The following is a 23,494-nucleotide window of genomic DNA, read 5'->3' on the forward strand; positions in this document are numbered from 1 at the left end:
ATTTTGGATACTAACCCTTTTAACTGATATTCATTTGCAGATCTCTTCTCCCATTCCGTCAGTTGCCTTTTAGTTTTGCTGATTGTTTCCTTCGCTGTGCAGAAGCTTTTTATTTTGATGAGGTCCCAGTAGTTCATTTTTGCTTTTGTTTCCCTTGCCTCTGGAGACATGTTGAGTAAGAAGTTGCTGTGGCCAAAGTCAAAGAGGTTTTTGTCTGCTTTCTTTTCGAGGAGTTTGATGGCTTCCTGTCTTACGTTTAGGTCTTTCATCCATTTTGAGCTTATTTTTGTGTCTGGTGTAAGAAAGTGGTTCATTCTTCTGCATGCCGCAGTCCAGTTTTCCCAGCACTACTTGGTGAAGAGACTGTCTTTATTCCATTGGATATTCTGTTCTGCTTTGTCAAAGATTAGTTGGCCATACGTTTGTGGGTCCATTTCTGGGTTCTCTATTCTGTTCCATTGATCTGAGTGTCTGTTCTTGTGCCGGTACCATACTGTCTTGATGATTACAGCTTTGTAGTATAGCTTGAAGTCTGGGATTGTGATGCCTCCTGCTTTGGTTTTCTTTTTCAAGATCGCTTTGGCTATTCGGGGTCTTTTCTGGTTCCATACAAATTTTAGGATTATTTGTTATAGCTCTGTGAAGAATGCTGGTGTTATTTTGATAGGGATTGCATTGAATATGTAGATTGCTTTGGGTAGTATTGACATTTTAACAATATTTGTTCTTCCTATCCAGGAGCATGGAATCTTTTTCCATTTTTTTGTGTCTTCTTCAATTTCTTTCATAAGCTTTCTATAGTTTTCAGTGTACAGATTTTTCACCTGTTTGGTTAGATTTATTCCTAGGTATTTTATTGTGGTTTTTGGTGCTATTGTAAATGGGATCAATGCCTTGATTCCTCTTTCTGTTGCTTCATTATTGGTGTATAGGAATGCAACTGATTTCTGTGCATTGGTTTTATATCCTTCAACTTTGCTGAATTCATGGATCAGTTCTAGCAGGTTTTTGGTGGAATCTTTTGGGTTTTCCATACAGAGTGTCATGTCATCTGCAAAGAGTGAAAGTTTGACCTCCTCCTGGCCGATTTGGATGCCTTTGATGTCTTTGTGTTGTCTGTTTGCTGAAGCTAAGACTGACAATACTATGTTGAATAACAGTGGTGAGAGTGGACATCCCTGTCTTGTTCCTGACCTTAGGGAGAAAGCTCTCAGTTTTTCCCCATTGAGGATGATGTTAGCGTTGGGTGTTTCATATATGGCGTTTATGGTCTTGAGGTGATCTTTCTATCCCTACTTTCTTGAGGGCTTTTTCCAAGAAAGGATTCTGTATTTTGTCAAATGCTTTCTCTGCATCTGTTGAAAGGATCATGTGGTTCTTGTCCTTTCTTTTATTGAGGTGATGTATCACATTGATTGTTTTGCAGATGTTGAACCAGCCCTGCATCCCAGGTATAAATCCCATTTGGTCATAGTGAACAAGTCTTCTAATGTATTGTTGGATCTGGTTGGCTAGTATCTTATTGAGGATTTTTGCGTCCATGTTTATCAGGGAAATTGGTCTATAGTTCTCCTTTTCAGTGGGGTCTTTGGTTTTGGAATCAAGATAATGCTGGCTTCATAGAAAGAGTTTGGAAGTTTTCCTTCCATTTCTATTTTTTGGAACAGCTTCAAGAGAATATGTGTTAACTCTTCTTTAAATGTTTGGTAGAATTCCCCTGGAAAGCCATCCGGCCCTGGACTCTTGTTATTTGGGAGATTTTTGATTACTAACCAATTTCTTTACTGGTTATGGGTCTGTTCAAATTTTCTATTTCTTGTTTCAGTTTTGGTGGTGTATATGTTTCTAGGAATTTGTCCACTTCTTCCAGATTGCCAACTATATTGGCGTATAATTGCTTGTAATATTCTTACTATAGTTTGTATTTCTTTTTTATTTATTTATTTATTTAAAAAAAATTTTTTTCAACGTTTTTATTTATTTTTGGGACAGAGAGAGACAGAGCATGAACGGGGGAGGGGCAGAGAGAGAGGGAGACACAGAATCGGAAACAGGCTCCAGGCTCCGAGCCACCAGCCCAGAGCCCGACGCGGGGCTCGAACTCACGGACCGCGAGATCGTGACCTGGCTGAAGTCGGACGCTTAACCGACTGCGCCACCCAGGCGCCCCTCTTTTTTATTTTTTTTTAACGTTTGTTTATTATTGAGAGACAGAGACAGAACATGAGCAGGGAAGGGGCAGAGAGGGGGAGACACAGAATCCAAAGCAGGCTCCAGGCTCTGAGCTGTCAGCACAGAGCCTGACGTGGGGCTTGAACTTGTGAATTGTGAGATCGTGACCTGATCCCAAGTTGGACGCTTAACTGACTGAGCCACCCAGGTGCCCCTTGTTGTTCATATTTCTGCTGTGTTGGTTGTGATCTCTCCTATTTCATTCTTGATTTTATTTACTTGGGTCCTTTCCTTTTTCTTTTTGACCAAACTGGCGAGGGGTTTATCAATTTTGCTAATTTTTTCAAAGAACCAGCTCCTCGTTTCATTGATATATTCTGTTATTTTTGGTTTTGATAGCATTGATTCCTGCTCTAATCTTTATTATTTCCTGTCTTCTGCTGGTTTGGGGTTTTATTTGCTCTTCTTTTTCCAGCTTTTTAAGGTGTAAGGTCAGGTTATGTATCTGTGACCTTTCTTCCTTCTTTAGGAAGGCCTGGATTGCTATATACTTTCCTCTTTGACCTCCTTTGCTGCATCCCAGCGGTTTTGGGTTGTGGTGCTATCATTTTCATTGGCTTCTATGTACTTTTTATTTATTTATTTATTTATTTATTTATTTTTAAATTTTTTTTTTCAACGTTTATTTATTTTTGGGACAGAGAGAGACAGAGCATGAACGGGGGAGGGGCAGAGAGAGAGGAAGACACAGAATCGGAAACAGGCTCCAGGCTCTGAGCCATCAGCCCAGAGTCTGACGCGGGGCTCGAACTCACGGACCGCGAGATCGTGACCTGGCTGAAGTCGGACGCTTAACCGACTGCGCCACCCAGGCGCCCCGGCTTCTATGTACTTTTTAATTTCCTCTTTAACTTCTTGGTTAGCCCATTCATTCTTTAGTAGGATGTTCTTTAGTCTCTAAATATTTGTTGTCTTTCCAATTTTTTTCTTGTGGGTGATTTCAAGTTTCATAGTGTTGTGGTCTGAAAATATGCACGGTATGATCTCGATCTTTTTGTACTTGTTGTGGGCTGATTTGTGTCCCAGTATGTGATCTATTCTGGAGAATATTCCATGTGCAGTGGAGAAGAATGTGTACGCCACTGCTTTAGGATGAAATGTTCTGAATATATCTGTTCAGTCCATCTGATCCAGTGTGTCATTCAAAGCCATTGTTTCCTTGTTGATTTTCTGCTTAGATGATCTGTCCATTGTTGTCAGTGGGGTACTGAAGTCCCCTACTATTAGGGTATTATTATCAATGAATTTCTTTATGTTTGTAACTAATGGATTTATATAGTTGAGTGGTTGCATTTTTGGGGGCATATATATTTACAATCGTTAGATCTTCTTGGTGGATGGACCCCTTAATTATGATATAATGCCCTTCTGCATCTCTTGATACAGTCTTTATTTTAAAGTCTAGATTGTCTGATATAAGTAAGTATGGCTACTCCGGCTTTCTTTTGTTGACCATTAGCATGATAGATTGTTCTCCATCCCCTTACTTTCAATCTGAACACATGTTTAGGTCTGAAGTGGGTCTCTTGTAAACAGCATATAGATGGATCTTGTTTTCTTATCCGTTCTGATACCCTCTGTCTTTTGATTGGAGCGTTTAGTCCATTGACATTTAGAGTGAGTACTGAAAGATATAAATTTATTGCCATCGTGTTGCCTGTAGAGTTGGAGTTTCTGGTGGCATTCTCTGTTCCTTTCTAGTCTTTGTTGCTTTCGGTCCTTTAAGTTTTGTTTCATCTTTTCTCACCTCAGAGAGTCCCCTTTAAAATTTCTTGCAGGGCTGGTTTAGTGGTCACTAACTCCTTTAATTTTTGTTTGCCTGGGAAACTTTTAATCTCTCCTTCTATTTTGAATGACAGCCTTGCTGGATAAAGAATTCTTGGCTGCATGGTTTTTCGATTCAGCACATTGACTATATCCTGCCACTCCTTTCTGGCCTGCCAAGTTTCTGTGGATAAGTCTGCTGCAAACCTGATCTGTCTTCTTTTGTAGGTTGAGGACTTTTTTTTCCCTTGCTGCTTTCATGATTCTCTCCTTGCCTGAGTATTTTGTGCATTTGACTATGATACGCTTTGTTGATAGTTCGTTTTTGTTCAATCTAATGGGAGTTCTCTGTGCTTCCTGGATTTTGATGTCTGTGTCTTTCCCCAGGTTAGGAACCTTTTCTGTTATGATTTGCTCACATAAATCTTCTACCCCTTTTTCCTCTCTCTTCATCTTTTGGGACCCCTATGATTCAGATGCTTAAAAATTTTTTTAATGTTTATTTTTGGGGGGGGAAGGAGGGGCAGAGAGAAAGGGAGACACAGAATCCGAAGCAGGCTCTAGGCTCTGAGCTGTGAACACAGAGCCTGAAGTGGGGCTCGAACTCATGGACTGTGAGATCATGACCTGAGCTGAAATCATGAGTTGGATGCTTAACCAACTGAGCCACCCAGGCTCAGTTTTATTTTTGAGAGCGTGTAAGCAGAGGAGGGGCAGAGAGAGAGGGACAGAGGATCTAAAGCAGGCTCCAAGCTGTCAACACAAAGCCCAATGTGGGGCTTGAACCCATGAATCATGAGATCATGACCTGAGTCAAAGTTGGACGCTTAACTGAGTGGGCCACCCAGGCGCCCCTAAAGATTTTATTTTTAAATAGTCTCTATACTCAACATGGGGCTCAAACTCACAACCCCGAGATCAAGAGTCTCATGCTCTTCCGACTGAGCCAGCCAGGTGCTCCAACATTTATTTGCTTTATAAAATTCGTGTGTAATGATCCTCAAGTGGAGAATAGTTTTGGCGTTTGTTTTGGGTAGGTTGTCCAAATAGTTATGGACGGCCAGACCTTACTCTTTAAAATTTTTTTAAACGTTTATTTATTTTTGAGAGAGACAGAGAGACAGAGTACAAGTGGGAGAGGGGCAGAGAGAGAGGGAGACACAGAATCCGAAGCAGGCTCCAGGCTCTGAGCTGTCAGCACAGAGCCAGACGCGGGGCTCGAACCCATGAACCGTGAGATCATGACCTGAACCAAAGGTGTACGCTTAACCGACTGAGCCACCCAGGTGCCCCTAAACCTTACTCTTTAATTAGGAGAACTAGTTGAGAAGGAACAGATTTGTCTCTTGATCTCCGTTCTGCTTTATCAAGGCGGAAAATTCCTTGAATTGATTGTCTCTTCACACACAAAGAAAGATTCATCAGAGTTTGTGGAACTTGGTGGAAATATGGAGAAAGGCTCCAAAGAAAAAGGAGGCAAATTCAGGAGCGGGAGAAACAGTGTGTCCACTGTCATATTATAAGGATTTCTCAGCGTCCTGATAATTATCTTCCAAAGCAGATTTGTCGCTTGAAACTCCTAGTGTGTCTTCTGGAAGAAACAGTGGAAGAATGGTAGTTATGTTTGCGGCCGGAGCTCTGCATAATTCAAAAAGGATTTGTAACTGTAGCGTTCTTGCTGTAAGGCTGCCATCCCGATCCTGGTGTTGGAGAACAGAGCATTTGAGGAAAAACCTTTTCTGAAGCTGAACGCTGGCCCTGAGAGAGATGATTTTTTTTTTTAAATGTTTATTTATTTTTGAGAGAGACGGAGAAAGAGAGACAGAGCATGACTGGGGAAGGAACAGGGAGAGAGGCAGACACAGAATCCAAAGCAGCTCCAGGCTCTGAGCTGTCAGCACAGAGCCTGACACGGGGCTTGAACTCCTGCACTGTGAGATCGTGACCTGAGCTGATGTCAGATGCTCAACCGACTGAGCCACCCAGGTGCCCCTGAGAACAGACTCTTGTAATGTAATACTCCCTTGCTTGGTGCTTCCTTCCAGAGGGAGAGGGAAAGCTTACCTCTTATGTTCTCTTAGCGGCCGTGTCAGTTTACAAATCTTTGTTTTTAAAGGAATGAGATGAAGAAAATAAGACCTATTGGAGCATATGCGGGCATCATCGGGCGGAGAGGGGTGCCGTTGGGAATCCGTTTCTTTTTGTCTCCAACTCCCAGAGGGTTCATGGTAGCGTGGGGCAGTGGAACAGGTTCACTGGGAGGGAGGAGGGCGGCGTGAGTCTGGGGTGACCAGAGCAGGTGCACAGGAGGGAGGGGGGCGGGTTCAGAGCCCCACACTGGGCTTTGTGCCGACAGCTTGGAGCCTGCTTTAGATCCTGTGTCCCTCTCCTCCTCCTCGCAGGGAGGGGTCTGGGGTGACCAGGGCGTGGGGCTGCCTGCAGTCGGCTCATACACCCTCAGCACGGAGGCCCCCGGTCCTTCAGCACTGCCGTCTGGCTCCGTCGCGAACGCCTCTAGACTAAGGCTTCTGGACGCGGCTTCAAGTGCGCCGCCGATTCTCAGTAAAATTCATGCCTGGACAGAAGGTAGTAGAAAAATGCCTGATTCGTCTGTGTCCCCAGTGACTGCAGTCTGCCCGAGAACCCTCTGTTCATTGCCTGCGGCGGCCAACAAACCAGCGCCCAGGGGTAAGTGGATTCCAAACCTGTTCATAGAGAAACAACATCCAAACCGATCAGGGAACACACCGAGGGGTGCTCGGTAGACACGAAGACAGGATCTGCAGACAGGTAGGTGTGGGGGTCCGCCACTTACAGCCGTGTGATTTTTCAAGCAAGTTGCTTAATTTTTTTTGAGGTGCAACTTCCTCCTCCTGGCAAGGTAGAAAAAAACACATGTCCAATATTCCCAGAATCATGGCCTGGATTTCGTGCCAGCATGGATGTAAAGCAATTAGCATATCAGCGAGTCGCTCGCTAAGGAGTAAAAATGGTAGTTCATGGTGTTATTACTATCGCTGTTCGTACTCATCAACTTTACTTGCTCAGGGTGAAATCTGGGTAGTCCTCGAGGAGACCGGGTGAGCAGAAGATGGTCAGGTGGTTCCTGAGGAGGGGAGCCAGGGGGCCCGACTTGTATTCTGAGGGCTGGCGTCCCTGTGGGGCCCCGTCCCGACCACGTGCGCTTACTAAGCGTGTTCGTATTCTGCACGTCAGTAACGAGAGGGTGTTTCCTCCTCGATGGCTCCAGGGACTGGTTTAGGCTTTGAGGCCTCATCGTGAGCAGGACAGAGACGGTTCCTGCACCCCAGGGTATGTGTCCAGCAGGGAGATGGGCACTGAACAAAACTCGTAGATAGTCTCAAGTGTCAGGAGGGACGTACCATGGAGGGCCCTGACCCCGTCACAGGAGAACCCTCGGCGACGAAGTGGTGTTTCCGTGGATATTTCAGGGTGAGTGAGGGGTAGATACTCGGACGCCGCTGCAGTGAGAGAGAGAGAGAGAGAGAGAGTGTAGAGCCGCAGAACAGGAGAGTTAAGTCCTCACGGTTTAATTTATTTAAATGAGGTAAGCCTTTGTTTTTTGTTTTTGTTTTTTTGTTTTTTTTTAATTTTTTTTTTCAACGTTTATTCATTTTTGGGACAGAGAGAGACAGAGCATGAACGGGGGAGGGGCAGAGAGAGAGGGAGACACAGAATCGGAAACAGGCTCCAGGCTCTGAGCCATCAGCCCAGAGCCCGACGCAGGGCTCGAACTCACGGACCGCGAGATCGTGACCCGGCTGAAGTCGGACGCCTAACCGACTGCGCCACCCAGGCGCCCCTGTTTTTTTTTTTTTTTAATGTAATTGAATTGAGTGCCTCTGGCTCGAGCTTGTAATGTCTAGGGTGTCAGAGTCCCTACACCGGCTGGCGTTGTACGTGGGCCCCTGCGTTCACTCCCGTTTCCCGGCTGCTCTGTCCCGCTCCTCTGCGCGTCTGGTTTGTTGCCTCTTAAAATATATGACTTTGAAAACATACTTTATTGCATGGTTCATTCCAGCGTGTCTTTGAAGATAAATCCGTGTGCCTGCATACCGGCGTCCCAAGCACCTACCATTTCTTTTTTTTTAAGTAGTCTTTTTTTAATGTTTATTTTTGAGAGACGGGGTATGAGCAGGGCAGGGCCAGAGAGAGCGAGGGAGAAACAGAATCCGAAGCTCCGACTCGCGAACCCACGCAATCATGACCCGAGCTGAAGTCGGACGCTCACCTGAGCCGCCCAGGCGCCCCACCTACCGACTATCTCTTGACCATTTGCACGAAATGCTGAAATCCCGTCTTGTTGTTGTTGTTGTTATTTTTAGTAATCTGGAAGAACTTTACACCTTTTATACCAGAAGAGTTTGAGGCTCCAGGAAGTAGTTTTCTATAAGCACCGGCTCTTAAACCTTGGAAATGTGTTCAGTAAAATTCTATGGAATGTCCTGGGAAGGTTTTTCTCTTTCACCTTCCAGATAATAGGCTTTCATAGTCTTTCACCCGAGATGGACCTGACTTCACGTCCATCGTTCGGGGGCCTGTTGTTTCCTCAGTCTGTCCCATTTTGTGGTTCTCCCTTCCAGCAGCTCCAAAGTACAGAAAAGTGATTTCCATAGGAATTTGACTGCGTCCCTCACTAAAGAGACTGGAAAAAATATAAACTATACTGAAAGAGGAGTGTTCTTCCGTGTGGATTCCTGGACCTCGGTAAGAGTTTTCTGTTCCTATGGGGGGGGGGGGGAGGGTGTGAGCTGCCCACTGCGATCTTGACCTGCAGACGTACTGGCTGTTTACTTGTTCACTGAGCGCCCTGTGTGCCTCCAGGCCAGCAAATACCCTTGGCCTCCAAATCTGGTTTTCTCCAGAGACGTCCTGAGATGTGAGTCTGGACCTTTGTGGCCTTTGGCAAGTCCCGTGGAGCCTGAGGTGGCCCTGGCGGATGCTGCATATGAAATCCATCCATGCGATCATCTTTTAAGTGTCAGACAGTTTGGGGCGTCTGGGTGGCTAAGTCAGTTAAGCGTCCAACTTCGGCTCTGGTCACGATCTCACAGTTCGTGGGTTGGAGCCCCGCGTGGGGCTCTGTGTTGACAGCTCAGAGCCTGGAGCCTGCTTCAGATTCTATGTCTGTCCGTCTGTCTGTCTGTCTGTCTGTCTCTCTCTCTCTCAAACTCTCTCACCTTCCCCTGCTGCTGCTCTGTCTCAGTCCCTCAAAAAGTAATAATAAAAAAAAAAGTTAGGTGTCAGACACTCAACTGGGTGTGGAAGATGAAAGGGAAAGAGACTGTGACCTTGAGAAAAGGTGTCTAATTGGGGTGATAAGTACACAGATAATCATATGTACGTAGTATGCAACAAATAACGCGGGTGGGCAATACTCTGCCTGTGAGACAAAACTTCCCTCTTTGACTTAGGCCTTGAACAGGAGGTTATATTTCATCAGTGAGCATCTATCTCTGTGGGTTGGGAAAGTTTGGGGGATATTTGGAAATACGAGTAGACTTTTTGGCCTGGAAAACAAGACAAGGGATACAAAGTACTCGGAGAGGTTTGGGAAGGCACTGGACCGTGAAAGAGCTCTTAACGCCGGGAGAAGGGTTCACGCGACATCGTCTAAACGGCGCCTCTGGGAGTTGGGCAAGGGCCTGGGCGGGTCTGTTCTGTGGGGGTGCAAGCAGTGCCGACACGGGGGACGGGCTGCAGTCGCCCCGGGAAGGGCCCCTTACCTGGGTTAGCGCTCTGCTGTTGCTGCCTTAAAATTCCTACTCGCTGTTGAACTAGGGGCTCTGTGCTTCCATTTTGCACTGGGCTCCACAAATTACACAGCCAGTCCTGACCCGGGATCCTCTATCACGCACTTACCCTCTTGTCCTAGTTATTTGGATCCCCTTCATAAAAAGGGAAGTCCTGTAAGAGAAACACTTTATGTTCCTGAGGCCTGTCGTGGTGCCTGGCACACAGCAGGTGCTGATTAAATGCTTCCTGGCTGAACGAGCGAGGCCGAGCTGGGCATTAGGCTGGGCGTCTGTGTGCAGCCCGCCAGGGGGGCTGGATGGGAAAACCAGGAGGCACGGGCCTTTCCTGCAGGGCCCTCAGCGGGCTCTTCTCTGGAGCCCGAGCTGCGAGGGGCTGTCCCCCTGCTCTGACCGATGCCACTCCGCCCGGGGCAGGCCTCGGAATTCTGGTCTGGTCTCACGACGCCCTCAGGTGGATTTAGAGTTGTATCCCCTGGGCTTGGACGGATCTGGTACGTGGCCGGATTATTCAGGGCCGCTTGGGTGCGCGAGCAAGTTGCGAACAGCTGAGCATCCCACACGGATGGCCCGGTCCCCGCTCCAGTGCTTTGCAGCTGAGCTCTCCCGCCTGACGCACCTCTACCTGCTGTGGTTTGGAGGGTGTTTGGGGCATCTCGGTGGTGGTCCAGTTCTTGGGGGTGAAAATATGCACAGACACGCACACACGGACACAGAAATGCACACACACGACGCATGCATACACAGAGATCTGCACACACACACCCATAGACACACACGTAGACATGCCCCTGCACATGCATAGACACACAGATACACAATCAGTTCCATATTGAATGAACTTTTAAGCTATTTTAATCCATTAGCTTTCTTTCGTCCTGTTCTTCAGGTTAACACAGAGCACAGACCATCCTGACTTTGGTTCAGGCTAAGCCCCAGCAAACTTCCTTACCCGCTGGCGTGAGACCTGGGGCTGTAACTGCTCCCCCCCCCCCCCGCCCCGCATAGTGGGATAGTGATTGGCCTGCCCTGACTGCCCATCCCAAGTGGTCTTAGCTATTGATTGGAATCAGCGCTTTATTTATTTATTTATTTATTTATTTATTTATTTATTTAGCATTTGTCAAAACTGGCTTCCCTTAGTCTAATACTTTTGACAAGAAATAATAGTTTTGCCAATGATGCCATGTGTCTTTATCTGCCTGTACTAATTTTGTTTTCCAGGATTCCCTTACTTTTGCGTACCAGGCTCTGGAGAGGAACATACGGACCATGTTCACGGGCAGCTCTCAGCAGTCGCTGAAGCACGTCTCCAGCCCCTTGGCTTCTTACTTCCTGTCTTCTCCCTATGCAAGACTCGGTTGGTAGGTAGAAGTTTCTCCTATTCCTGAATGCTATCATCAGCATGACTTTCAGTCATTGAACAGATTTCGGATGGCACCTGTTAGCACCTCATATTCCGTTCCGGTCACCATCAACAAAAATATTAATTTAATTTCATCTTTATAATAACCACTTGGGGCACCTGGGTGGCTCAGTCAGCTAAGCGTCTGACTTTGGCTCAGGTCATGATCTCACGGTTCGTGGGTTCAAGCCCCGCATCAGGCTCTATGTTGACAGCCTGGACCCCGGAGCCTGCTTTGGATCTGTGTCTCTCTCTCTCTCTCTCTCTCTCTCTCTTTCTCTCTCTCTTTCTCTCTCTCTCTCTGCCCGCCCCCTGCTCGGACTCTCTCTCAAAATAATATACATTAAAAAATTTTTCAAAACCCAATAACCACGATCTCCTTAAAATTGGTGACAATGTGTTTAAATACAAGGAGCTTTCACCTGACTGAATAGTTACAACAATAAAGTATTACAGAATATTTGCAAAGCTTCAGTGTTCTTGAAGACCTAATGTCACAGACGTTTGGGAATCTAATGACATTAGAAGCATATGAACAGATGGCTAATCCAGTGATCGGAATATCCTAACTTCATATGACAAAAGCCTGGTAAACCACGGTAATTATAAAGACAATGTTGGGGATGCCTCTGATTTTAATAATCAACCGAAACCGAGCCCCAGTACATAGAAGTGATTGTTTTCTGGAGGTTTGGGGACACTTCTTTTTTAAGCCACGCTCCTTAAATCCGTATGACATTGTTTCCCTTGGAAACATTTACTGACAGCTCTTCTTTTTTGGGCCACTAACGCGTGCAGCCCCAGCACAGGAATGGGGGGTGAATGTTGTTTTTACTGGCCGTTCAGTCGTGCATAATGGCTCCTCGTGGCCGCCTTCCCGAAGGAGCCAAAGGAGGCCTCCTGCTAGGCTTGCCGTCACATGGGGGGGGAGGGGGTGTGGGGGTGGGGGAGCAGCAGTGAAGACGGAGGTCTCTCCCCTGCACCCAGCCTCAGAGCGCAGGGAACAGCAGTGTCTCCCTGGTGCCTGTCAGCCCCTTGGAAACTACTTGTCTCCCTCTGTTCTGCCTTTCATTTCTTTTGTGGCCATAGGAACGAGAATAAACAGATGATCTCTGGTCTTTCTAGCTGCCCCAGCAAAGACCTTTGAACCTTTGGGTTTGTCTACTTCTGTACCTGCTCCGTCATAGATTCTCATTTAGAATCACCCACTAGGGCGCCTGGGGGAGCTCAGTCGCCTAAGTGTCTGGCTCTTGATTTCGGCTCAGGTCATGATCTCACGGGTTCATGCCGTGTTTTCTCTCTCTCTGTCTCTCTCTCTCTCTGCCCCTCCCCTTGCTTGTGCTGTCGTGCTCTCTTTCAAAAATAAATGGATAAACTTAAAAAAAAGAAAGCAAGATCTACTAATTACATTGAACAGTTAGTATTTTTCACAGCACACGGCACCCTGTGCAGCTAAGGTAGAGATAGCATGTATACTTAACACGTTTGTCCCAGACTTAGTTCGTGTCCGTTTGTTACCTGACCTGTCAGAGCCCGTGCCACTGGCTGGGTGCAGTTGTCCTCTCTTGCCAGGCGAGCTCAGGACCGTGCACAGCTATTCTGGGTTTTGCATAGAGGACCTGAGGCTCTGTGAAGACGCTTTTCACCTGCTCGGGTCATAGGGCCCAGAAATGCCTAGAGGCCTTGGTGGCCTCAGTGTCGTCGTCGTTGTTGTGTTTCTTGGAGAGCAAGACTGAATCACAACGTAAACTCAGACGTGAATGCTCTCTGAAGTCAGGCAGGGTGAAGAAGTCAACAAGAGGAAGTTCTAGAGAGGAAGGACACAGGAGACCGTCTTACCCATAGTTCTCAGCAGATACTGCGGGGGTCCTCTCTTTTTTCCCCGCAGGGCAATGACCTCAGCTGACCTCAACCAGGACGGGCACGGCGACCTGGTGGTGGGCGCACCGGGATACAGCCGCCCCGGCCACGTCCAGGTCGGCCGCGTGTACCTCCTCTACGGCAACGACCTGGGCCTGCCCCCCATCGACCTGGATCTTGACAAGGAGGCCCACGTGATCCTGGAGGGCTTCGAGGTAAGGCGCCCATCTCCAGTTTTTCCTTTTGGTGTCCATAAGGCACTGCCTGTCTTTCTCGGCTGAGTCTCCAGAGTGAACAGCCAGTCACAAGAATGACAGTAGCAACACACAGCTGGTGGCCGATGCTTATTTTAAATGCTTGTTTTTAGTTTTGAGAGCGAGAGACAGCACTTGAGCAGGGAAGAGGCAGAGAGAGGGACAGAGTGCTAATAGAGGAGGGGCAGAGAGAGAGGGGGACGCAGAATCTGAAGCAGGCTCCGAGCTGTCAGCACAGAGCCCGACGTGGGGCTCGAACCCGTGAGACGTGAGATCACGACCTGAGCTGAAGTCGGATGCTCAATGGACTGAGCCGCCCAGGCGCTCCACGCTTTTCCGTTTTTCAAAGCCTGTCCACTTCGTTGATGTCATTCTATCATCAACTGGATGTGTTTAGTCGAATACCTTCTGAAAACACACCTATTTAGAAGGGCTCTGAGTAGCCAGTCAGGACGTGATTTCTTGATATTACATCCCCACTTTTTGTAAACCTCCCCCTTTTTATACACAAATATTTATTTTGTTAGAATTTCAGATTCACAGACGAGCTGTAGGGACAGTACAGAGTTCTGTACCCACTTTCTCCTAAATTAACGTCTTATGTGAACCAGCACCTGGTGCATGACTGTTCCCTAAACTCCAGACTTTGTTTGGATTTCATTCCTTGTATTGTTTTTTTTAATGTTTATTTTTGAGAGATGGAGAGAGAATGCAAGCAGGGGAGGGGCAGAGAGAGGGGGAGACACAGAATCCGAAGCGGGCTCCAGGCTCCGAGCTGTCAGCACAGAGCCCGACACGGGGCTCGAACCCATGAGACGTGAGATCAAGACCCGAGCTGAAGTCGGATGCTCAATGGACTGAGCCACCCAGGTGCCCCTCATTCCTTGGTTTTAAGTGGTTCATCAGCAGAAAAATCCCACACGGACTATATGGATGTTCGGCACGGAGTCTGCATTGACCCCTCTTGGGAGCACCAGGAGCCTGGAAGGTTCCCCCGGGGACCTGACCGGCATTGGTTCTCACAAGAGCTGTCTGCAGCCATGCTCCTTGGCACAGACGAGTGTGGGAGCTGGGGCAGGACTGCGTGCTCCGAATACCAAGCACCGGGGGAGGGAGCCCCGGACTTGGATCAGAAGCTGGTTCCTGTCCCGGGTAAATGGCAAAACCCCCTGCTGTCGAGTTAATGCTGTGGAGACCAAACAAGATGACGACGTTCCTGGACCCATGTCCACGAATGAAAAGCACGGGGTTTAGGACCTGAGCTGATGGAAGGGGCCCTGCCTGTATGTGCGCATTCGTCCGAAGTCGGCTGGCCGGTGTGCGAGGTTACACGGTCCCGGAGGGACAGCATTTTTTGGAACCTTCTGACACCACACGAGAAAGTTCCGAAATCAGTCTGCCCGTTGCTGTTTGCTCCTGACTTCTTCACAAAGCCACTCCCGTGTCAGCCTTTTGGGTAGGGTCTAACCCTTTGGGCTCCTGCAGACGGGGAGCGAGAGCGGCGGCTGCCGCCTGGGGACAATCAAGTGTCACGCACTTGGGACGTGGAGGGGGCAGCTCTGTGTTCTCGTCTCCCAGTGACCTTCGAGGAGAAGGAAGATGGCCAGAGGAAGGCGGGGACTAGGGAGGGGACTCCTTCGGTCCAGCCTGAGTCTGCAGTGAGCCTTTCTGTGTCCTTGTCTGTAGGGTGAAATGCATCTGTCGTGGCCCCTTCCTCGTGGCCCACGTGCTTTGTGCCCTGGAGCATTCCTTTCTAGTCGAGTTCCCGCCTCGCAGGAAGGGGCAGTCTTCAGAGGCACCATGCACGTGGGTGTAGCGCCATGAGCCAGTACATAATTGATGCGGACTCTGGGCCGTGTGTATGTGGCAAACCACTCACTTGTGCAAGACTGGTCATTGTTCTAGAAGTTGTGTAAGAACGGGAGGACGAAGGGAGTTGCGTTTGGGTTGAGGCTGGTTCCAGAGGGTGGGGGATGAAAGGTCTAGGAAATCCACCTTGGAAGAAAATTGTCCCTGAACGGGCTGGGTTTTCTACCTGTAAACCGCGAACGGGGGGATTAATAAACGTGCCTGCCCTAGTCCGTGTAAGGTGCTTAGAACGGGGTCCTCAGCAGTGTTGTCCAGAACTTTCTGTAGCGACATCCTGTAGCTATGTCGTCCAATCGGAGGGCCACTAAGTGCATCGGCTCTTGAGAACTTGCCAGGCAGCTGGTGCCTCTGGGGAGCTGAATCTTTAATGTGTTCGGTGCGAATTACTTTAACTGTAAGAGCCACGTTTAGCTCGTGGCCCCTGCTCTGGCCATCGTGTGGCTCTAGAACATCCTGAGTGCTCATCAGACATTAGCTGTTGTTGCTGGTGGGTGCGATGATCATTTTGGATGCTTCCCAGGGGGGAGTTTGGCCTTGAACGTGGGGCAGAATGTACATTAGACTGGTTTCTAACTCTGCAACTTGTGAGGACGGACCCTCTTCTTCCTGGCACCCCCCCTCCCTTAAAGCAAGACAGGCTTGCCAAAAATGTCCTTAGGGCAGAGCTGCCCAGCGGGGAGTCTGGGCGTCTCAGGAGTGTCACAGGTTGCTGCTTCCTTCCTGGGCCCTGGGGCTCCAGGGCAGGGGTCTGGGTCTCTGTATTCCCGGGGAGTCCTGTGTGCTTCTGAAGGTTGTGGCTCGGCCTGGGGGGAGTCACTTGTGTCTCTTCAGCCCTCAGGTCGGTTCGGCTCGGCCTTGGCCGTGTTGGACTTTAACAAGGACGGCGTGCCTGACCTGGCCGTGGGAGCCCCATCCGTGGGCTCCGAGCAGCTCACCTACAAAGTAAGGCTGATGCTGGGGGCGGGGGGGGGCAGGGGGGAGGCCAGGGCGGGAGGCCCGGCTGGACAGAGCCTCTGCAGGAAGCGGACAGCCAAGTGTGTCGGCCGCAGTGTGTGCGGGGAGATGATCTCAGGTACCCCAGTTGGGGTCCTTGACGTGACCACAGGTGACCAGGTGCCACCTAGTCCCTGCCTTGCTGGCCATAGCGTGGCTTCAATTCCACCAGAAATTACTCCCCCGGCCCCCTCAGATGCTGGATGCTGGAGGAGGACGGAGATTCCAGCCGATCCGGAGGCCCCGTCATCCCAGCAGAGTGGTGACCTCCCTGGATCTTCCCGCTCATACACAGACCCCACCCCGTCCCTGTTCCTTGCCCAGATCCAGTCCTGGAATGTGGGCTTTTGTCTGCGTGTACCCCGTGCACGGCAGGCCCAGCTTCTGTGCCATGTGTGAGCACAAAGGTCAAAGGCCCTTCATCACCAACCCCCCCCCTCACCCCACCGCCCACCGCGAGCTCACCCTCTGCCTCCCCCCTCTACTCCTGGGCCCACAGGCCCCTGCACACGAGCACCCAGCTTGGGCAGCTCCCTCCCTGCTGGAAAGTCCTTTTTTCCCCTTTTCCTTTAGAGGCCACATGAGACCCATGCCGGAACTGTCCCCCAAACCCCAGTGTGGGTGACACTTCCCGGCCTCACACGGCACCCTCTGCCCCTCATGCCGTGGTGTTGTCATTGCCCGCTTGCTCGCTTTTCGGGAGGACAGAGTGTTGTTATTTATCGTGGTTCCTCCTGTGCTTGGCCCAAAGTGGCACATAAATGCTTCTAGAACGAATGAGGATGGAGACCAGCAAGTGAGAGGACAGGAAATGGTCTGCGTCACAGAGTGATGGCACGGCGTGTGCGTCTCGAGGCACACGCGAGTCGTGTCCAGAGGACTGATGGGCTGGGTCAGGGGAGGCCCCACGGAGGAGCCGGGAACCGAGCTGGCCTCGAACGGGGGAGGCGGGCGAGTGGTCCTGCGAACGCACGGACAGGTGTGGGTGGCACGCACAGATGAGTGACAGTGACTGTGTCCGCGTCGGGGGCTCCACCAGTCTGATGGAGGTGACCTCAAAACCGTCTCAGCCCAGCAGCAGATGCGTGGGCCGGGTTTTCCTCCGTCACTGAGCTCCTGACAGTAGGGACTCGTGTGGCTTATGTTACCACCGTTCCTGCATCTCCTGCTCTTCTTTGGGGCTCTGGGCTCACCACCCAAGCCTCCCGACCGCCCCGTGCCTTGCCTTGCCTTGCCTTGCCTTGCCTAGGGTGCCGTGTACGTCTACTTCGGCCCTACACGAAGAGGGATGTCTTCTCGCCCCAACGTCACCATCACCTGCCAGGTATGTCTGCGCCTTGGCCGAGGGCGGCGAACCAGACCTCGCCGCATCCCGCTGTCGGCCTCTGGGAGTCACGCAGTTTCCTGGTCTCCCCTACAGGACACCTACTGTAACCTGGGCTGGACGCTCTTGGCCGCGGATGTGAATGGCGACGGCGCGCCCGATCTGGTGATGGGCTCCCCCTTTGCACCGGGTGGAGGGAAACAGAAGGGCATGGTAGCTGCATTTCATTCCGGCCCCAACGGGAGCGGCCAAGGTAACGCCTGTTGGGGGGGTGGGGGGTGGGGGCGGAGGCCTCCCGGCTCTAGTCTGTGCTGGTGCACGTGGCCTCGTGTCCTTTCTTCCTCACTCCGTGATCATTTCGCTGAAATCTACCAGCGTTTAGTCTGGTGGGTGTTCCCGCAGGTGCTGTGGATAGAGTCACAGGATGTACAGAAAGGGATCCAGCTTCTAGGTCCAGATCCAAGGGGGCCGGTGGGTTGTTGGCAGAGTCTCTCTGTGGAAGCGTGGGAAGCCCGAAGGCATCCCAGGGATGCCCCCCCCCCCCCCCCGTCCGTATTGCACCCTGTGTGCCACAGAAGTGGGCTCTGGAGATTTCCTTCTCGTGTGAAGCGGGGGATCCATTTCTGATGGTGGGGGCCCTGAGAACAGCTTGGGGGGTATCTGAGAGCTCCGGCAAAAACTCGGCGCCCCCCCTCCGGTGTGGGGTAAACAGCGCTGGTGGTCTCGCGTAGAAAAGCTGGACGTGGAGGCGGCCGACTGGATGGCGAGGGGCGAGGAGGACTTCTCCTGGCTGGGCTACTCCCTGCACGGGCTCAGCGTGGACAACAGGACGTTGCTGTTGGTCGGGAGCCCGACCTGGAAGAACAGCAACAGGCAAGCGCCCAGGGTGGGGCTGGGGACCGGTGGGCACCCGAGGCCACCGTGGGAGCCCGCGGAAGGGTGGGGCTCAGACACAGGGGCCGAGGCCTTACCCTGCGAGGAAGAGCGAAGGCGGCTCTGGGGCGAGGTTGCAAATCCTCCTCCTTAGAAGTTTAAGAACGAGGTAGAGAGGCGCATCCGTTTGCCGGGCTGCCGTGACAGCGTGCCCCAGACTGGGTAGCGTAAGGCACAGGAAGTCATTTTCTCACCGTTCCGGAGACCGGAAACCCAAGGTCAAGGTATTGGCAGGGTTGAGAGCTCTCCTTGGCTTGCAGAGGGCCACCTCTCCATCCTCATACGGCCTCTTTTCCGTGCGCCTCCCTGGTCTTTCTGTTCTTACAAGGACACCGGTCAGATTGCATTAGGGCCCCACCCTCATGACCTCATTGTAACATAACTACCGCCTTAAAGACCCCATCTCCAAATATACATAATCTGAGGTGCTGGGGTTAGGACTCCAACATGCGAATTTTGGGGGAGCACCGTTCAGCCGTGACCGTAGGCCTCCCTATACCTGCTGTCAGCTGGGAGGCCGAGTGGTGAGCCCCGGACCTGGAGAGTCTTAATACTGGGATTCGCTCTGGAAGCCACCCCTGCTCCCATGCCAAGGATCCCGGGGAGGGGGGGCGGGGTGGGGAAGAGGGGGCTTCTCTTTGCTCGGTCCTGGACCTGAACACCCGGTCAGTGCTTAATCCCGGGCCCCAGCAGCTGACCCCCGCCTGCTTCATTCCAGTCTGGGCCGTTTGTACCGCACTCAGGATGAGAAACAGAGCCTCGGACGGGTGTATGGCTATTTCCCGCCAAATCGCCGAAGCTGGTTCACCATTTCTGGAGACAAGGTATGGCCGCTGCTCCCTCCCCAGGACAGGGGGCGCCACAGAGGGTTCTCTGAGTTGTACCATACTGACTCCTTGCATTTCACAGGCAATGGGGAAGCTGGGTACTTCCTTGTCAAGTGGTCACGTGATGGTTAATGGGACCCGGAAACAGGTGCTGCTGGTTGGAGCCCCGACTCACGGTAGGTCATTTGCCAGGAAACCTGGCTGCTTGTTTCTCACGTGGCTCCTTGACTGTGCCCTACTGGGGGAGAGTTGTGAAATCTGGAGCCAGACAGACCTGATTTTGAGGATTTCCTTTTCTCATTAATCACAAGCTGCACAAGCCCGGGGGAAGTTACTTAACCTCCCTGAATGTTAGCATCATCGTTTGCAAAACACAAATTATAACGTCCCTCTCAAAGATTTGTTGAAAATCCCCCATGAAAGTGAGCTAGTGTGTTTTTAAAGCTCCTGTCCCACTGTGCTTGGATGAGAGGGGAGTTCAGAAGATTCTGTAAATCCATTCACCAGGACTAGGTCTGCTCTGAGGACATTTGTTCATAAACCATTATTTTATTTACTTTATGGGGGAAGAGTTTTAAAAAGCCGACAAAAACGTATTCACTTCAAGACTGTCAAAGTGAATCACGTTTATTGTAGAAATTTGTGAAAATACAAAGATGTATATAGAAATCACCCTTATCCAGATACTTAACAATTTAAGCTCATACTATGTGTTGTGTGTATAATATATATGCATTTTCACACCTGATTTTTTATTCTATATCTTGTGTGTGTTCTCATGTTACTAAGATTCTTAAATGTGGTTTTCGATACCTATCACATTTTTTTTTTCCACTTGCACATGCCAACATTTACTAACATCATCCCTATTCTGGAAATTTAGGATGTTTCCAATTTTTCACTGTTGTGAACAGGGTCTCATTGAACATCTATGTACAGAAAACCTTGCCTTTCTGAATAGTTTTAAAATCGGTTCCTGGAGGTGGAGTTTCTGGACTCAAGGGTCTAATAGTAAGGCTCTTAACTGCATACTGCTGAATTATTTTTCGGGAAGATTTTTGTTTCTTACGATATAATAAGCACAGCGGATTGGGCAAAAGAATGGTGAGCTCTTTCATTGCATGATTCAGGACGCAGCATTGTCACACCAGGAACTTGCTGACTTAGCTTTGGAAAAGTTGTTCTTCCCTACTCCCCACCCCTTTTTACACAGTCAAGGTAGTGATTACCAAACTCCGGCAACACATTAGTGATTTTACTTGCCTCATGTCTCTTTCTACTGGAATGCTGTGATTAGAGCTTTCCAAACTTTGTTTTAACGTTCCTACGGTCTTCGTAATTTCCTATTACAAAATACTGTATAAATTATAAAAAGGCTAATTTATATATCTTATTACATGTGTATTATATACAGTTTAACCTTTTTTGAGACCATTATACATTCACATGCAGTTGTAAGAAATAACATGGGGAGATCCACGTGACATTTTATCCAGTTTTTGCCAAGATAATACTTGTAAACCACAACAGTGTCACAACCAGGTTATCGACACGATGTAATCCACCAGTTGAATCTTGTTCAGATTTTCCTATTTTTTAATGGTTTTATTATTTATTTTGCGAGAAAGCGCATGTGAGTGGGGGAGGGGCAGAGAGACAGAGAGAGAGACAGAGACAGAGAGAGAGCATCCCAAGCAGCCTCTGCACGGTCAACACAGAGCCCGATGCGGAGCTCGAACCCATGAACTGTGAGATCATGACCTGACCTGAAATCAAGAGTTGGTTGCTTAACTGACTGAGCTGTCCAGGCACCCCAGATTTACCTATTTTTTACTTATATTTTGCCTGTATTTCACCCACATTATTTGTGAGTCCTGGTACGGATGAAAATGTGGAGGCCTTTGTTACAAACTATTCAGAATTTTAGGCGGGTGACTGGAAAGCATCAAGCCAAGCCTGGGGCCCCGTGTGGTTGCCTGTGTGGCACATGCTGTATTTACGTCCTAAGAACTTGGCTCCTTTTGGTTGCTGTACAGCTTCTCAAACCTGGAATCAGATTAGACGTGACCACCCTCATTTTTAATCCACACGGATTTTCTCGTGGTACCTGCACTTTATTATAACCCCTAAAATCCCAGTTGGCAAAGATATGATGTCACTCAAAGGATCGTAGGGAACTAGTGTGAAAACCATGAACTGCCTCCAACAGGTAGTTCATGTGGACGGCAGACAGCGTCACTGTGTTCCCTTCCAAGGGTCAGCATATCTGCATCTCCCGGGGGCTCACGGGAGTGCTTCGGTGTAGATGGGAATCACGGCTCTGTGGTACAGGGTCACCTAACTTGGAACAACGGGATGCACTCACCAGATGCTGGTGGTCTGGAGCTTGACCCTGTTGGGCCTGTCCCCTTCACCCTGAGCTCTGTCTCTGGCTCAGCAGAATCTTTAGTTCAGAACGTGGCCACAACGAACGGCTTAAATATTCAGCAGGGACTTTAGGGTGTTGATGACCTATGAAGCGTTTTCAGTATTGAAAGGGGTTGAGAGGAGGTGGGCACTCATACAGTGCTGCTGAGATGTGAACTGATATAGCCCTTCTAGAAAGGTTTGGTTAAATGGCAAAAGCCTTAAAGATACTCATTCCCTTGGATGCTGTATGGATAGTCTCTAAGAATCTGCTCTCAGAAAGTTATTTCAGAGCTGCAGGGAAAGATCTTTCTCACAGTGTTAATTATAATAGCAAAAAATTAGAAATGGCTTAAGTGGGTATAAAATTTTATAATCCATAACAATCCCCATTTTGTTTAACATGTCTATGGGTGTCAATCTCCAGAAAGAAACAGATGCATTGTACAACTTCACTATACTTTTTTGGGGGTGTTTTCCACACCTTTTGTAGTGAATGATATGTAAAAAATCCTGGCATTCCCAAGTCTGACACTTCTAGTTTTGACTATTTCACGGTAGTCCGGAAAGTCAGCCACGTGAAGTAACATGATTCATAGTTTGAGTCGCAAGTGTTGAGCCACATCGCAAAGCGGTGTCCCCATTCCTGTGGCTCGTGCAGGGGTCCAGCTGCAGGGACACACCCGTGTGTTACGACAGCTGTGTGTTCTGCTGTCACAGTAAGTGAACTTAGTCTTGAGAAGTGACTAAAACACTTGTGTGTTTAAAAAAACTTTCACCCCCGACCCTGATCTATCCCTTTTAAAAAACCTGGTCTGCTGGATTACTTTTGTTATTCAAATAACAGATGCAGAAATACTGAAACATAACCTTGGGTTTGTTTTTTTCCCTCTTGCTTAAAATGTGTATTGTAAGCCACTGTTTAATTTGCATCAACCTGAAGATGAAGTATTTTAAAATTTATTTTATTGAAAAATATGTTTCAGGTGTATATAACGTACACATTATGACATGACCCTTGGAAGTTCTAGTTACCATCTATCAGCAATGAGGTATTTGGAATGGCCAAAAATTTAAAGTATCTGAATCCTTTATAGACTTTTTTAGAGCAGTTTTAGGTTTACAACAAAATCGAGTGGAAAGTACAGAGATTTCCCGTAACCCCCTCCTGCACCCCCCCCCCCCCACATGAACTGTGGGCCCTGCTGTCTTCTGCACCAGACTGTGCATCTGTTATACCTGATGGACCTACACGGACCCACCATTAGGACCCAGGTTATGGTTTATATTAAAATTCACTTTTTGTGCTGAATATTCCATGGGTTTGGACAAACGTAGGACCTGTATCCATTAGAGTTTCACTGCCCTAGGAATCCTCTGTGCTCACCTCTTCATCCATCTTCCCTCCTGGCGAACCAGTGATCTTTCTACCTCTCCATGGCTTTGCCTTCTCTACAGTGGCATACAGTTGGGATCCTAGTACGCAACCTTTTCGGATTGGCTTCTTTATGCATTATGCATATTCTGCATTAAGGTTCTCCCATGTCTTCATGGCTTGCTGATTTTTGAGTCCTTTTCAAATTCTGAGAATTGAAAGCAACACTGTGCTAAAATTGTGACTATGATAAAAAGCAAGAGTTTTGGAAGTGCTAATCACTGCTTCCCCTCCCCCAACCTTCTGCACTTGGAGCCATTTGAGAAGTGGACTCATGAATCATTCCTATCAAAATATGTGTCTTCTAAAAACTGGGTTGGAGAATGTGGTCTGGATGGGCAGCCACATTCAGGCTTTTCTGATCCTGGCCCACAAAGTGACCATGGGGTGACTTCTCCGAGAGAAAGTTTGGGTCTGC

The 23,494-nt window shown here is 49.0% G+C and overlaps 1 protein-coding gene across 5 annotated transcripts in view; it reads left to right on the plus strand.

The window, feature by feature from the left end:
* GPLD1 (glycosylphosphatidylinositol specific phospholipase D1) overlaps positions 1-23,494 on the plus strand; it is a 70,046-nt gene that overhangs the window by 38,133 nt on the left and 8,419 nt on the right. For 4 of the 5 annotated variants that reach the window (XM_040460724.1, XM_040460727.1, XM_040460726.1 and 1 more), the window contains 10 exons: positions 6,619-6,684; positions 8,601-8,724; positions 10,995-11,134; positions 13,064-13,250; positions 15,990-16,100; positions 17,401-17,475; positions 17,572-17,728; positions 18,207-18,348; positions 19,127-19,232; positions 19,318-19,411. In XM_040460724.1, the coding sequence (XP_040316658.1) occupies positions 6,619-6,684; positions 8,601-8,724; positions 10,995-11,134; positions 13,064-13,250; positions 15,990-16,100; positions 17,401-17,475; positions 17,572-17,728; positions 18,207-18,348; positions 19,127-19,232; positions 19,318-19,411 (1,202 nt within the window). The remainder of the gene's footprint in view (positions 1-6,618; positions 6,685-8,600; positions 8,725-10,994; positions 11,135-13,063; positions 13,251-15,989; positions 16,101-17,400; positions 17,476-17,571; positions 17,729-18,206; positions 18,349-19,126; positions 19,233-19,317; positions 19,412-23,494) is intronic. The other variant, XM_040460725.1, reaches the window with a different exon arrangement.

The sequence above is a fragment of the Herpailurus yagouaroundi genome, unplaced genomic scaffold (assembly GCF_014898765.1).
Source record: "Herpailurus yagouaroundi ecotype Mexico unplaced genomic scaffold, PumYag 250, whole genome shotgun sequence".
NCBI classification, from domain to species: Eukaryota; Metazoa; Chordata; class Mammalia; order Carnivora; family Felidae; genus Herpailurus; species Herpailurus yagouaroundi.